Source organism: Ylistrum balloti, unplaced genomic scaffold, assembly GCF_031769215.1.
Source record: "Ylistrum balloti isolate Yb309-2 unplaced genomic scaffold, AGI_CSIRO_Ybal_v1 Utg369790, whole genome shotgun sequence".
Taxonomy (NCBI): Eukaryota; Metazoa; Mollusca; class Bivalvia; order Pectinida; family Pectinidae; genus Ylistrum; species Ylistrum balloti.
This window is the reverse complement of record NW_026781974.1, coordinates 621,375-637,292: the sequence shown is the minus strand read 5'-3', so window position 1 is coordinate 637,292 and position 15,918 is coordinate 621,375. Positions and strand designations below refer to the sequence as shown.

At 35.7% G+C, this 15,918-nt stretch overlaps 1 protein-coding gene across 1 annotated transcript; it reads left to right on the top strand.

Annotated features, from left to right (window-relative positions):
- Positions 1–2,875: 2,875 nt before the first annotated feature.
- On the top strand, positions 2,876–3,826 carry LOC132544312 (uncharacterized). The gene has a single exon (XM_060207888.1). It carries the CDS (start codon positions 2,876–2,878, stop codon positions 3,824–3,826), a length of 951 nt encoding a protein of 316 aa, XP_060063871.1.
- Positions 3,827–15,918: the final 12,092 nt, after the last annotated feature.

Here is a 15,918-nt window from a genome sequence, read left to right as displayed (position 1 = left end):
TACCTTCTGTAATATCGTATCAACTTATAGAAGTACACCGCCGTTAAATGACTCTTTCAAATAACACTGTGGGTGGGCCTCTAACGGAACTTAAGAAGTATTAGCCCAAATGTCTGATTTGTTTCATTAAAATCACTATAGACCCCTTTCTCTCTCTGTCACCGTGGATACATTTGTCCAGTAGATTGGTAATATTTCAATGCTAACAGACTCCCACACACGTCAAAGAGCTGCTGATTCAGTTTAACCAGTATTTCTACTTAAGATCACTGACATAGAAATACTGCGCGGTCAGGTTTGTTCGTATATGGCGAGGTTTCGAATGCCAAACACGTCCAATATAGCGAAATTTTCAGACCGACGTCTTCTGATTAACATCACTTTTCATATACAATTCAGAGGTAAAATCTCTATTTATGCCTATTAAACACTCGTTTTCCTTATATACCGTTTAAACTCGATACTAGAATACACTTGTTATGACATCGAAGGTATGTCACGGAGAACCGGTCTGGAAATACACGCAAATCAGCTTCATCAGTCGGATTATAAATAAATAAATAAATAGTATACAGGTAGTTCCGATAGTTATTAAAACGTGCAATTAAATGTATATATGTATAAAGAAAAAAGTTAAAACACTGGTGTTTTAACATTTTTCTCTATATTTACTGGGCACGGAGACTATACCACATTTTCAATATATATAACAATTTACTCACTTCAATATCAAAAAGAGTGAAAAAAAACAGCAGTTGCAATGTTAAGTTTGGATTAATTCAATAAAACAGTAAAATAATTAGAAATGTAGATATTTTTTCTCTCTCTCTTAACCTTCATAAGAAGGAATTTTATTCCAATAAGAATGTTTTCTCAATGAACTTCAGATATATGACTGTAATGTTTGTACTGATATATACGTAGAAAAGGAGAAGCTAGAACATATATACATTCCACCAACAACCATAGGTTGCACAGCATGTCTGTTGTAAGTCATGCTCAATCATGCAGAACAAAGTTGCTTGCACGACAATTAGATGACAATTGTTAGGGTCAAATGTCAGTGGGTCATTACCGGAATCACTGACCAAGCAATTGTCCGTCAGTCAAACAACTGTTCCATTCCCCTCTCGAGTGCCTCTATGAATCATGTTGATACACCTCTTGGAGAGGGAAATTCGACTGAAATGAAGAGATCCTACGTTTCTGCCATAAATAAAACATCGTATGTCTATAAATCGATAATGTCTTACCCCCTGATACGATCAGCACAAAATGTAAAGACTTCAAACCACTTACCTAAGTCAGGACACTGAAAGGCTGAACAGGTGAGTTTCAAAACATCCAACACCGGCGGTAAACGGAAGTAGGCCTATAAGTATTCCAAACTGAGGCTCAACCGGAAATCATACAACTTGTTTACCGTGGTTACAGGTGCGAGAAGATCAGGGATTTTTGTCGATTTAGAATGATTTGAAGCAGTTCGAAATATCAAACTGCGTCTACAATCTGCAGTTGATAGAATAACACACGGTAAGAATGAACGATTTGTTGAAATTAGACCAAAACCATTGTTATATCGGATCACGATGGTGTTTTGGTCGTGGCGTTAAGTCTGGGGTTCAACAAGGGGGCGTTAATACAATGTTGTTTTTAAGACATTTGCTCCATTGAAAAGCATACTGTCCCCTCTGTGTCCAAGTGCAGCGTGCTACTCAGTATTGACTTTCCGTTTTCCTAACGTTAGATCTAAGTTTTAGGGCCAATAAGTTCAATATCAATAGGGTTGCAATATCATTCCTTGATTATAATTTAAACAAGTACTAGCAAGCCAGCACAAATATTTTCAGATCTAGGGAAGAATTTTAACCTTTCTACGAGATGAAATTTATGTGATTAACGTTGTAAGTCGGTCGTATTAACTCAGGTCTATTGCATAATCGAGAGGTCAGACAGTTTGGCCTGGATTATCGTCGGCATGCTCGTAATCCTGAACTGAAATAGAGTACGTGTAGCTGAGGTATTTACACACGATAACGAAGCCATCGTCTTTATAAACATTATCTTACATTAATTAACGCAAAAATCCTTTAATGTTACTCCAATAAATCAACTTAGATACTTAAGGAACGTACAGCATAGAGGTATATAACATATGATATTCATTTCAAGAAGCATCAGGGACGCGATCCAAATCTGGAATTATCTCCCTTTACTTGTTACTTGTAAAAAATATCGGTTTTAAGATATTCTAGTTTCCAGCCAACTGAAGTATATATTGTGTATTCGACTGGAGACAGTAGTTTCAAACCTAGGTTCAGACTAATTCAATTAATTTGGTTAATGTGGCGGAAACGAATTTCCCCTCTGATTTCAACAAAGGTTTTATCCCCTACCGATGTTGTCACAGTCACCATGCACTCTGGGAGGGATCGGTTTTGTTATGTCAGAAGTACTGAAATGTTCTCTCCAGCGAGGATATCGATGTAAAAATAAGAGTAAAGAAAGGAGAGTGGCTGGTCTCTGCATTCCTTTCACGTGACACGAAATGTGCACATTTCCAACCAATTATTAAGCGTTTATATTTACTTTATCCACAAGAACCCACTGCGAATTTATACTGAGATGTTATATTTGTGGTACATTTAATAACCAGCTGAGCTTTATTAGGATCGTCAAGAATTCTCGATAGCATAGAACAGTTCCCTCAATTAACTGGCGTATGGATAATCTCTTTTAAGGCGACACATTTTCTACATAAAGTTCGTTGTACAACTTGCATTGATGACACCAAGTTGATATATTTTAAGTTACCACTTTATCATTACAGATTAAAAGAACACATCCCAGTTTTGACCCTTGCCCTCTGTGAACCATGCGTCTTTACAATGATAACCAACCGAAGGATGTCACCGCATATCCAGGTTATGATCCTGGATACACCTCGCCACGCCCAGTTGCTCGTGTTAAACCGGAAGCAGAAGAGTTCGCATGTAAAGCACGCGGTTCCCTAGAGCTGTTTGGGTCTGGTGAGCCGAAAGTCATACGTGAACCAAAGCGCGAGCCGAGGTGCCAGACTGGCGAAGCCATGGATAACTACCAGCTAGGGAGAAATGGAATGGTGTCTAGCCTGCTTGGGGGTCAAGGAGGAGCTCCTCCTGTGTCTTCACGTGTGGAGCGCGTGAAACCGGAAGCAAGGGAAATCGCTGATGCTCATTCTGGAAGTGGTACGGCTTCGTTGTTAACAAATTATGGCAAACTACCGAGATCTGCACGCGCTGTACCACGTGTTAAACCAGAGGCGGAAGAATTTTCTGTGGTACACAAAGGTGGAAATATGAACAACTTGTTGCATGACCCACGCAAGATACCACAGTCTGCTAGACCTGCTCCTCGCGTCAAAGATGAAGCCCGCAATACCGCGGAAAAGGAGGGGAAATCCATGAACAAAATTTTGACCAAGTTCGCCGTAGGACCGATCAGTGGGCGCCCGGAACCTCGTGTTAAAAGCGAGGCTCAAGCCACGGCAGACATGGCAAAAGGTGGGCGCATGAATGATATGTTTACACAATACGGCCGAATGCCTTTGTCGGCAAAACCGGTGCCAAAAGTAAAGGGGGATGGAGAGGACAACGCAAATATGGCGAAAGGAGGGCGCATGTCTCGTTTAATGCATGATATTAACAAACTTCCGTCCGCTCCTCGGCCTGCCCCCCGGGCAAACTCGTCTGCAGCCAAGAGAAATATGAAAGCCCACCGCGGACAGATGGCGTCTGTATTTGCTCAACAAGGCAGTAGAACCATCGCAATGACAGCACCGCATTAGAATGGATGTTTGGGGCAGAATTGCCACATATCCTTTTTTCAACAGTATATTAAAAAGTCGGACATTTCCTTGAAAGAGACTATTATAATCAAACATCGGGGAGACGCTGCTGCATTTTAGATGGTGCTTTTGTTTGCTTCAAACGTTGAATGTTTACAAAATATATTTTTATTCAGTTATTGTCAACATAAACTTTATCTTATATTCAATGTTTCTTTTCTGATACCTTTAACTTCCTCTTACAAAATTGTCGCTAATCCGCAAGATAGAAATACGATATCCCATGATGCCAGGATGTGATGACGTATATGGCGTCCTAGGCAATCGAGTTACAGTGTCCAAACCAATTTATGTTCTCTTACCTTTCCCCTTTCCGAACTTCCGGAATAATAATCATTCGAAATGAATTTCAAGATCTCGGTAATTTTTGGGAGACACCTGATTCTTAAGATCGGGTATTTTCGGGTCTTTCCGGTGAACTCAAAGACTTGTACACTTTAGCGCGTTCCATGATAACTATACTTAGCTTTAGATCGTTTGTACAAGTTTTTGTTGAATTATATTAGACTAAAATGATGTTTATATAATATACCAGAAATAGGAAGGAGAGTCTCGTCTGAAGAGAAGTAAACGTTGAATCACGTGCTGCGCTCTCCCCAAATGTCCGTGATGCAATATGGTGTAGTTGTTTTTGTCACGCAATACATCTCAAGTATACGTTTTATTTCTACTCTTAACGAGTCTAAGGATGGGGTCTTTTTAAGAATTCATACATAAGTGCAGAATTCTATAGGAAGTTTATATTTTCTTATATTGTATTTTTTTATCTGAGATATTAATATTTGTAAAATGTATTTGATATTGATGTTCGCAATGTTGTTGTTTTTTTAATTTTTTTTTCAATTTGTCGCTGTACATATTCAGAAACATTCAATTTTCATGTCTTTTTTAACATATTTTGTGTGTAAGGGTAAAATCACCAGTAAATATTATACTGTATAAAAGTATTGAATTCATCAATATGGAGTTTGCTTAATGGATTTTAAGGATTTAATTCACACAAGGTTATGTAAATGTCTTGCGGAATAACTTTCATTTTTTTTTATTTGGTTGAACGTGCAATTTTCCATGTTACGTTGATAAAGTGTTTATTAACCTCTTAATTATCGTTGTTATCCTAAACTGATTTTTAAAAATTTTGTCTCTTAAATGGATTTACTTCAGATTTTAAACTATTACTGTGCTTTCTGTGATATTGTATATGTGTGTGATGTATGTGTGATGTAACAGTGATGTAACATGAGAGTTTGGTCGACTGTTGATTTAACTGTTGTGTCGTTGCTCAATTTAGGAAGCTTTCAATCCCTAATATCAAGCCATTGCGTTGGAACTATTCATTCACGTTGAATTCATGTTCCCATTTAAAGTAGTTTACACTAGCTGAGACGTCTCTGGAAAAAATAATGTTACATGTAGTAAACTTGAAATTAAAGGCAATCTAACCCCCAGTGTCTACGACTAGCTAACACAAAGTTTGGCTTCGTAGAACTGTAAAGAAATATTCTAAGGTTATTATTTCTAAATAAATTCGATTACTATGTATGTGGGTTATTTTCAGACCAATTCAGTAATCTTGATGGAAATTGGCCTGTGATTTTATTCAGAGGTACTCAAACGTTTTATACCGAGAACAAGAGCATCAATCTGATACTAATAATATTTTAATTTTAAGCTTTTGATATTTTGTATTAACAGGAAAAATAGAACTTAAATGTTCTGTGAATTTTTTATTTGTTCCAATCGATGTTATACTACAACATTATGATATCAAATTAAATGTGTTAGTGCATTTTTCATTGAACAATAAAAAATATTTTAAAAAATCAAAATGAATGTTGTAATTTTGTTTCAATGGTCAAGATCAAAGATGGCCACAGAAATTCAAGGGCGAATATTTACTTGTTTTTTAATCAACTGACACAGTAATTTTACGTTTATGAAGGATTGTGCAGTTCAATTTAATTTAATAAAACGATGAAACAAAGAAAATGTCTGGCCTGTTTTACTCTTTGTAAATCCTCTCATAGCGATTGTATGAATAGATAAATAACATGCTTTTTATAATGGAAACATTGGTAAGTCTGAATTTGAGTCATACCATCATTCTCCATAACACATTCCCGCTGTAGGATATTCATAATTTTTTTATCTGACGTCACATAATTTGGAGCAATGGTTATTCTGCCATCCGCATGACGTATGGTTAGAAATAGTAGGAAGATATAATTTATTCAATAACGATAGAAGCGTACTAGTAAACTGCCATCATGACTCCAAAGGGACATAACTCTATCTGTCTTAAACAAGGTTTAACTAGCTAACCGGTATACTGATAAAAATGTGTACACTCTTTCCATAAAATGGCAGGGTTTATCGTTGAAGCAGGAGACGTTCGCCTCTCTGGAATACATTGTTTTATTCTCCAGGAACTGTGTTGTCGTATTGTTCTTTGTTTTTTTTTTTAAGATAATTTACATTGCTAGCCACATCGTTTCAAGAATAAGTGTACTATGAAAATACGAATGAAAGTTTTATGATAAGGCGTGTTTATAAGGTTAGGATAAAGTACGTAATCTGATTAGACACCGTGATGTAGTACCTTTCTACACATAAACACAACAGGTACTGCACGATACCCACACACAAAGTACTACAAAACAAACAACGCGTTTTAGCAGCTTTTGTAGTTAAGTGGGTAATTTGATGGCAACAGTAAGTTCACGCAACTATTTACAAAATTTAGGATAGCAAATATATAGCAATAGTGTATAGGACTAAGAGTATGGAATATACTTTTATGTTCCATCTTACCACATATTTATTAACTCACCATTATAAACACTTGTACCTTACAAAACAAATTAAATTTGTCCAATTACAGATTGAGGGCAAGGTGCTCGACACATGGTTATTCAAACTTATTAACAGTGGAAAGATAAGAGATTGTTTAAAGAAATAACAGGATTAACGTACAAACTTTGCATGATCGAATAGAATGACAACTAGATTATCAGTGCCCGATATACAACATGTCTCATCATATCGCTTTGGGAAAACAGCCGGATCTAGCAGTTCTTTTTAAATGACATTTGAGGAAAAGGTGCTCATCGTTTCCAAGAACATTACATTTTGCAGAGCCTCGCCCTTCTTGGATTGTTTCCCATGCGGTCATTTGCTATTTCTAAATTATTTTCACGTGGTTTAGATACATCATTGTACTAAGTCTGATGGTGATTTATCATTTACTTGTTATTAATTGTGATAAACCCTATAAATCCGTATGTAATGAGTTATGCTGACTAAATATTCACTTGTCCTGGCGATAATTTGTCTAGATAAGTTACAAAACACAGTGACATTACAGTAATTGCATTTGGTGAAAAATGAAACCGTTGGCGAGATTCACACCTTTGACGAATGATGAATCAAGAAAAATCAATATTCAATGCTTTTAATGGATTGATTGTTATTCGGACATTAGAGATAGTAAACGTCTTTTTCGGTTGTAATTGTGTTAACCTCACTATCATCCTCTTACACGACAAGGTTAGAGCTTTAGTTTAAAATGTATTTTATTCCAGAGAATTTCATACAAAGGATGATTTAAAATCACAAGTATATAAGATACAACATGCTGATAAGGTAGGTATGACATATACAGAGACAACATGTGCACGATGACAATTTGTACACGAGTTAATTGAATATAAAGAATGAAAATACAGGGATCGATATGAATAAAAAGAAGAGTAATAAAAATGCTATCGAGTCTCATGATTTTACATGCTGGATGTAATACATTTGTGGTGTCACCTCTTTGGTAATCATAATTTTAGATTGTTTGTACAGCTCATTTTTTCAACACTTTGATAATCAGTAAATTGGTAGCTGAAATGATGTTGGAACTTTCATCGCGAGTCAATATGATTCACACAATGAATAACCCAACATTGCTTCATACATCACGTTACTCATGGAAATGAGTGGCAGGTATGCATTGTGTAAACCTCTATAACAGTTACTCAGATGTCAACGACAATCAAATTACTATATATAATACCGATATATTGATTCCAACCGTTTTTACGGTCTCTATGAACGCTTTGTCATGTGATGGACGTTATTAGCCTAATAGTAGATGTATATCTGAGCGTGTCTGATGAGAGAGTTTCTGATAGACTTTACACGTGTTTAACAGAGGTCGATAATGTTTTTATCATGTCAGTATAACGGGGTATGACGCGGAACTATCAAGATCGGAAAACGATTAAATGGATCGTGAGATTTCCTAAGGGTTGTACAAAACACACAAGTGAATAGCACCGTTGTAAATACAAATTTAGAACTTGATACAGTAAAGCCCAACAATGAATTAAACAACATCATATTGCGGTTTCGCCCTTCTAGGCTAAATATTGTAGTCTACGAGGTGACCGAGGAAAATTCAAAGTGATCGAGAGGAAAGTAAAAATACAGATGGGAAGGCGCCCCATGATTAAATAAATTTTATAATTTCCATTTATCAGATAATCTTAAAACAGCATCAAGGATATGTCACGGTATATTCTGAACCGCGCCCCCATTCGACTGAATTGAAATGTATCATCCAGGTTAGGCAGACCTCGGGGGACTGAAAGTTAACCAAACGCTTGTGTTTGCATGCTGATTTCTATTCATATATTTTGACAATATTTTTGCTACTAGTGTTTGTGGCAATACAAATTTATCATAACTAGTTCGCGTATGTTTGAAGGTAGGAATCTGACTTTTTATGTAACCATAGGAAACAGAATAAAATGAAAATAAATTCTATAAGATATCATTTACAAATTAACAAAACAAATTCTGATGTTACTTTTTCGACGTTTAGGAATCTTTATTTTTGTTTGTTTTGATGTTGTTTTTTTTTTGTTCTGCTGTTTGGTTCCTTTTTCTATTTGCATATCTTGTTTATATTTCGGTCTCTCCTTTCTGTTATTTCTTCTCGTGATTCTTGTGTGTGTTTTTTTCTCTATTTGTTGCTATTTCTTCTTGTAAATATCGTTTTTTGCGGTCTCTCCTTACTGCTATTTTTACTTGTGAATCCTCTGTTTTTTTGTTCGGTCTCCTTTCTGGTTTATGACTGTCTTTGTTATCTCATTGTTATCTCACATTGGAAACCCGTCCTAAGGTGTCTACAATTCCCTGTAAAAGATCTGTTATGAATACACTAAAGATTTATTGAATCTCCAGCCTTTTGAAATATGACGCGTTATTGACATATCAAGTGAATGGCGTCATGTTGCATCAATGGTATAAAATATTTATTTTTAGATGCCGTTCAGAAACCCTTTGGCTTATTTAACGATGTAGTGTCGGGTGTAGACTGATAACAGTTAGACGAGGATATGAGGTAAGTTTGTTTTATATTCATATAATGTATGTATCTATGAATTGTACTTACATCCATATTTTATACCATAGCGTCATTTTATACCGTAATATATTGGTTTATGAAACCAACATTCGTTTATATCAGCATAAACAATGTCTATTGTATTAGAAAGATTTTCTATCGACAATTCAAACATTGATCCTTGACAAACATCAGCAGTATGATTACTGCTGACGTTAGCCTCATATTTTCGAGACAAGAGGTGGAAGGGGGAGGAGAAGCAGCGACACCCATATGTAAAATTAATACACTGCGTCATAAAATTGAGATGATTTTCAATTATTTTCACCTTCATTTCGAGATCTGTAGCAGTAGTGGTGATGATGAGAATGGTGAAAGTGATGGTGGCAATGGTGATTATGATGATGCTAGTAATGATAATGCTGCTGATGATAATGATTGACAGTGATTATGATAATAATCACAGTGATGGTGATAATGGTGTTAATAACAGTTGAAATAATCAGCTACGTTTCCGTAAGAAAAAAACAAATAAAAAGTACAAAGGTTTAAGATACATCTGGCATTCTTATCCTTTGGCCATTTTGCATTATTTTCTCAAAAGCAATTCTCAGTATTAGCCAAGATATATTTTAGTTTATTGTCAAAAGTACGTTTCACATTATCATCAAGGTATATTTTACATCATTGTTCAAGGTACATTTCCTATTATCATGGATTTATATTTTACATCATTGTCAAAGGTACATTTCCTATTATTATCAAGGTATATTTTACATAAATATCCCAGGTACATTTCCCGTTTCCATTATTATCACAAAATATATTTCTTCTTATGATGCTAAAATTATGAGGTATTTTGTCAATTATTATTCAAGATATAGGTATCTATGGAACATTTGACATTATATCAATAGCATATTTCTGATCAACACCATCACCAATTCGACATTTAATGTGTCAACCATGGTAACAGAAAACAAAAAGGCTTTATTAAATAAACGCTGACTGCACCACCAGAAAAAATGTGGAAAATATAGTTGGCGATGATGTATGCAAAGGAAGTGAAATTGTGTATATCTCTGTCAGGCTCTAGTTTACCACGAGTCCGATGTCACGTGTCCAAGTGAGAACCAGGTTTGAAAGAACGAAATAACTTGACGGATGATTACCCCTATCAAACATTGCCGGTGAGATTTTCGGCCATTCCATCCTCAGTATTTTAATTTAGCTTTAGACATTTATGTTCTTCTCGCGAAATACGCTCCAGCATAGTTCGCAACCATTTACTTTTTCCGCTGTCCACATTTATTTTCTAAGAAATTTATCGTAACCAGAGAACAAAGGCCTCGTTGGGTTGTGCTCCTTTGGTTTGGAATTGGTTATAGTAATGTACTACAGTGTATTTCTTTCCAATGGCGGATGTTCTTGATTGAACAAAACACAATGGTCTTTTTCAAAATCCACCTTCCATTTATCCACGTCTCAAGTACACAGTATCACATTAAGTATGCATTTTTATAGCTTTCAAAATGGCGGGAGGTAACTGGTGTCTGACAAGGTCCCAAGTACATATCATTTGCTTGAACTGGTTTGCTCTTTTAACTTTCTGTAAAACAAGAGCAAATACATTTAGGTATTCATCTATGATTTAAAACAGAAGCCATGGTGTTGTCGTCACGGTACATATACTGTGCGCTGCCTTCAACACGATGTGAGCATAATACACAAGGAATATTACTTCTAGTGCAATTATGTTGGAAAATATGATCAACGTTTTGACAGTATGTAGACATAGTCAATAAATACAGCTTAGTTACCATTATCTTTCAGGCGATTGATGGGCATTCTGTCGTCCTCATATTTAAAAGATTTTCAAAGAGGTGTGTTTCAGCAAAGGCATGCATTACTCAAAAGTAGTTGGAATTTATAAATAGTCTTTGCACACATGGAATTAATAAATATTTTTCCGTTAAAATCAACCTTGAAAACTGAAGTCTGTTCCTTATATCGTTTGGAAATCTGAAATATAAGTATTTAAAATAGAATATATAAATATTTAAATAAATTATACAGAATATATTAAAATAACCATAACCAGATTTCCGCCACGAATGAGCGTTTCAGAACTGCAAACTATGCAGACATAACTATTCATAAGACAGTTAAAGCCACGTAAATCTGCTCTTTGTTCTTAAACAATCAGACATATGCAATTTATAAAATATACTGACTTATGTGTCTAGTGCACCTCCCTCTCTAGGTTTTGACATTTCTTTTGGTCAGTTTGGAATTTCCTCACTCGCCTCCTAGGTTTAAAAGCTTGAACGAAACAGCTGTATGGGGATGTTTAATCCATTGTTTAGCTTTACTGTATCTTACACTAAATTTGTATTAAAAGGTACGCTTTATTTGTTTAATAATTACCTTCAATGATTCTCATCTTGGTGTCTTCCTCAGTAGCAATCTTATAAAACAGTCTCATCTAACGTAACTGCTTTAAAACAAATGAAATATTGTTACAAGTTAGCAAAGACACTCTTGTTATTAATAACTGAGTGCTATGATATGTTTGAAATTGTATCATGACGTGTTATCTGTATTCATTGTGGAATGTAATGTTAGGAGAGGCACAATAAGTTACAAGAACACAATCCCTTTGATATAATGTCCAAAAAAAAATGTTGGAATGAATTGGAAAATGAATAATTAATCCAAATTTGAAAAGTGACTGATTTTGAACTTCCTAGTCTCTTTCATCCAGACTTTTGTTGTCTGCACACACAATGTCATCATCTTAAACTACGAAGTGATCAAAGAGGCTGGGTGAAAGAGACTAGTGTATTCCCCTTAATTTGCTTTTTTACGAACACTCTATTGTAACATCTCATGTAGAACTGCACCTATCAAAGATGGTGGAATAACAGATTTGTGAAATTAAGTGAGACTTGGAGTTCGATTGAGATTCTGTCTACATATCCATTGGTACAAAGTGATCACAGTCCTATCCATTCGGTTTATCACCGTAATAAGGCCAACTTACCATCGTGTTCTGCCCAATCATTCAAGCCTTGGACTATTAATATTCATGAATATGCTTACACATCTCATGTGTGTCCTCTCTCAACAGAGAGAAGAATTCCAGTCTCAGTTCAGCTTAAGTTTCATTTCGATAGTCATGATCGGAGTACATAAACACAAGAGATCGGGACTTGTTGACATTTATGTGCATTAAAGGGGGTCCTTAACTACGACAAACAGATACAAAAGCAAGTTGGAGTGGCGGTATCGATATTTACATCAGGTCATAAAACTGAATCCAGAGAGTATTTGTGAAAGCCAAACCGATATCAACGTAGTTTGTTTTGTAAAAGCCCTAGTTATCCATCCCTCTGTCCACACCAGTTCTGCTTGTTAAAGTGTTTCACTTATCCGACAAGCGTCTATGTAACGAAGGCTCCGTTGCCTTCTCTGGTTTGTATTATTTGGTTACCACACACGACAGAACAACATCAGCTTTTTCTCCGTAATGTTGTAAAAATCAATAGCAAATCAGTGGTTCATTGATGAAACGTCATGAAATATTCAAAGGTTTAAGGAAGTAATGCAGGTATGTACCATGATGGTCCTGGACTGCAACGGATTGTGATGTAAGGAACGTCTCTGCCAGCAACGGATTGTGATGTAAGGAGTCTCTCTGCCAGCAACGATACGTTTGTTTGTTGCGCCAGTATGTTTACTCTAATGAATATAATTTTTGTTGCCTTTCTCAAAGAATATTTTTCAGCTACCTTACATAACAGATTCTGAGTTTCTGATTAAACTTCACCAAAAGTAAACATCACTTTTATGCCGCTCCTGCCAAATGTTTGCTTAGTCTAGATCGGTGTTCTAATACATTGTTGTGTTACAGTTTCAACCAAACTAGTCGCTCTCGCTTAAGCGGTTGAAACGGTTGAACTGACTGAAACTACTGTAAAATAACGGCACATATCCTGAAAGAGGCTAAACTGCAAAGTATTTTGTATCTTTCTAACACTTATCACCTAAACACACCTGAACCATGAGTGTTTACCCTACACTCATCTTCACCTAAATACACCTGAATCCTGAGAGTATATCCCACACTTATCTTTACCTAAATACACCTGAACTCTGACTGTATATCCTACACTTATCTTTACCTAAATACACCTGAACCCTGACTGTATATCTCACACGTATCTTTACCTAAATACACCTGAACCCTGACTGTATATTTCACACTTATCTTCACCTAAATACACCTGAACCCTGACTGTATATCTACATTGATCTTTACCTAAATACACCTGAACCCTGAATGTACATCCCACACTTATCTTTACCTAAATACACCTGAACCCTGACTGTATATTTCACACTTATCTTCACCTAAATACACCTGAACCCTGACTGTATATCTACATTGATCTTTACCTAAATACACCTGAACCCTGAATGTACATCCCACACTTATCTTTACCTAAATACACCTGAACCCTGACTGTATATCCCACACTTATCTTTACCTAAATACACCTGAACCCTGACTGTATATCCTACACTTATCTTTACCTAAATACACCTGATCCCCGAGTGTATATCTCACATTAATCTTTACCTAAATACACCTGAACCCTGACCGTATATCTCACACTTATCTTTACCTAAATACACCTGAACCCTCACTGTATATCTACATTGATCTTTACCTAAATACACCTGAACCCTGACTGTATATCCCACACTTATCTTTACCTAAATACACCTGAACCTTGACTGTATATCTCACACTTATCTTTACCTAAATACACCTGAACCCTCACTGTATATCTCACACTTATCTTTACCTAAATACACCTGAACCCTGACTGTATATCTCACACTTATCTTTACCTAAATACACCTGAACCCTGACTGTATATCTCACACTTATCTTTACCTAAATACACCTGAACCCTGACTGTATATCCCATACTTATCTTTACCTTAATACATATCCTTTTTGTTGAACATAAGTTTCATTCTCCCAGCCACATTTTTCAAAACTTATAGGATGTGGTGATGACAGGCAGTCATGTTCAGTGCCCGGTGTATCTCCCTGGGGGTACATCACGGTATCACTTGATGATGGCAATTCTTGTCACTTAATTGGTATGTGAGACGCATTCGTCATATACGGAGTATTCATACTTATATTCGTTTATTTTTTCTTGATTTTATAATTTAATTGATATACTTTGCATCTTTTTGTCATTTAATTTAATTAAACGTTACTGTATTTTGGCCAAGCAATATTTAATAGATCCGTGTCATTGCATTTGCTCACGTGGTCTTTGGGCAAAAGCTAACATACGAAACATGCATACGAAAAAATAGCTCACATAGCCTTCGGTTAGGTGATCTTTAAACAAAATCACTACAGCACACATATTTAGAATGGCGGTGAGTGCAAAAGTGAGTTCATCTAATGACTGTGCAATGTAAATTGGAACGGTGTCATTTGGAAACAGAATTATGGGTATTAATTACATTTCCAAATATCACAACAAATTAAAAATTGAATATAAGAATATATGGTTTATACTAAATATACTAAGATAAAGAAAAAACTATCGTACTATAAAATCTTTGTCAGTTTGTAATGTATGTCATGTTTCACCCGACAGTTTACAATCCACTGTGACCGACGGGCGGCGCAGTGGTAACGCACTCGCGTATCACCTAGGTGATGGGGTTACCTGCCCGACCATGAGGTTTGTTCCCGGGTACTCAGATTTCCTCATACAGTATGAACACTCGTGCGTTTTTACTTTGGACCATTAAAAGTGTTTGCTATAAGCTTATAGGCTGTTTTGCAGCTGTTCTAATGTAATTCCAACATGTGATATTAACATGTCAGCTGGTATCATAAAAATCAATGCAAATGTCAATGATTACCTTGGTGATATTACTGCATTGTCACTTTATTCAGTTTAAAAAATATCCATGGCCGAAAGATAGACAAGGAATTAGGCACGTGGAGTTATTGCAACGTATCAACGCCTTTTCTCAGCATACATTTGAAAAGTCATTGCACTATTGACAATACAAATTTACAATACTGAAATTATATAGTTATTGTTACAATTTGACATCAAAATATAACTAATATAGTTTGCACAGATCTAATAATGTTGGGATTGAGGTTCAAGGAAAATTGAGAATCGCCAAACAAAAGAATTCCTACATCTAACACAACCGGTCTAATTTTCTCAATTTTGAACTAAAATACGTCTTTTGATTGAGAACGTTGTCATTCAATAAAATATTGAAAGACATTCTCACGAGGATGACTAAAACTACAAGATATATTCTCAACTCTAAAAAGGTCATACTTAAGGGGACTGCATTGGTGTCTGAGTTTAGTATGCAATATATCAAATTTGTCACTTTATTGTAGTGATATCATTATATTGACTGAATAATATTAGCACTTCAAATAATTATACATTGAATATCACTAAACAGTAAACATCATATGTTTACTACAGATGGCACCCCTTTAGTATGCGTTATAAGACTGAAGTTTCCACAAACAGCCCGGACGTTCGTGCTGATTAATAACCTCCGAAGT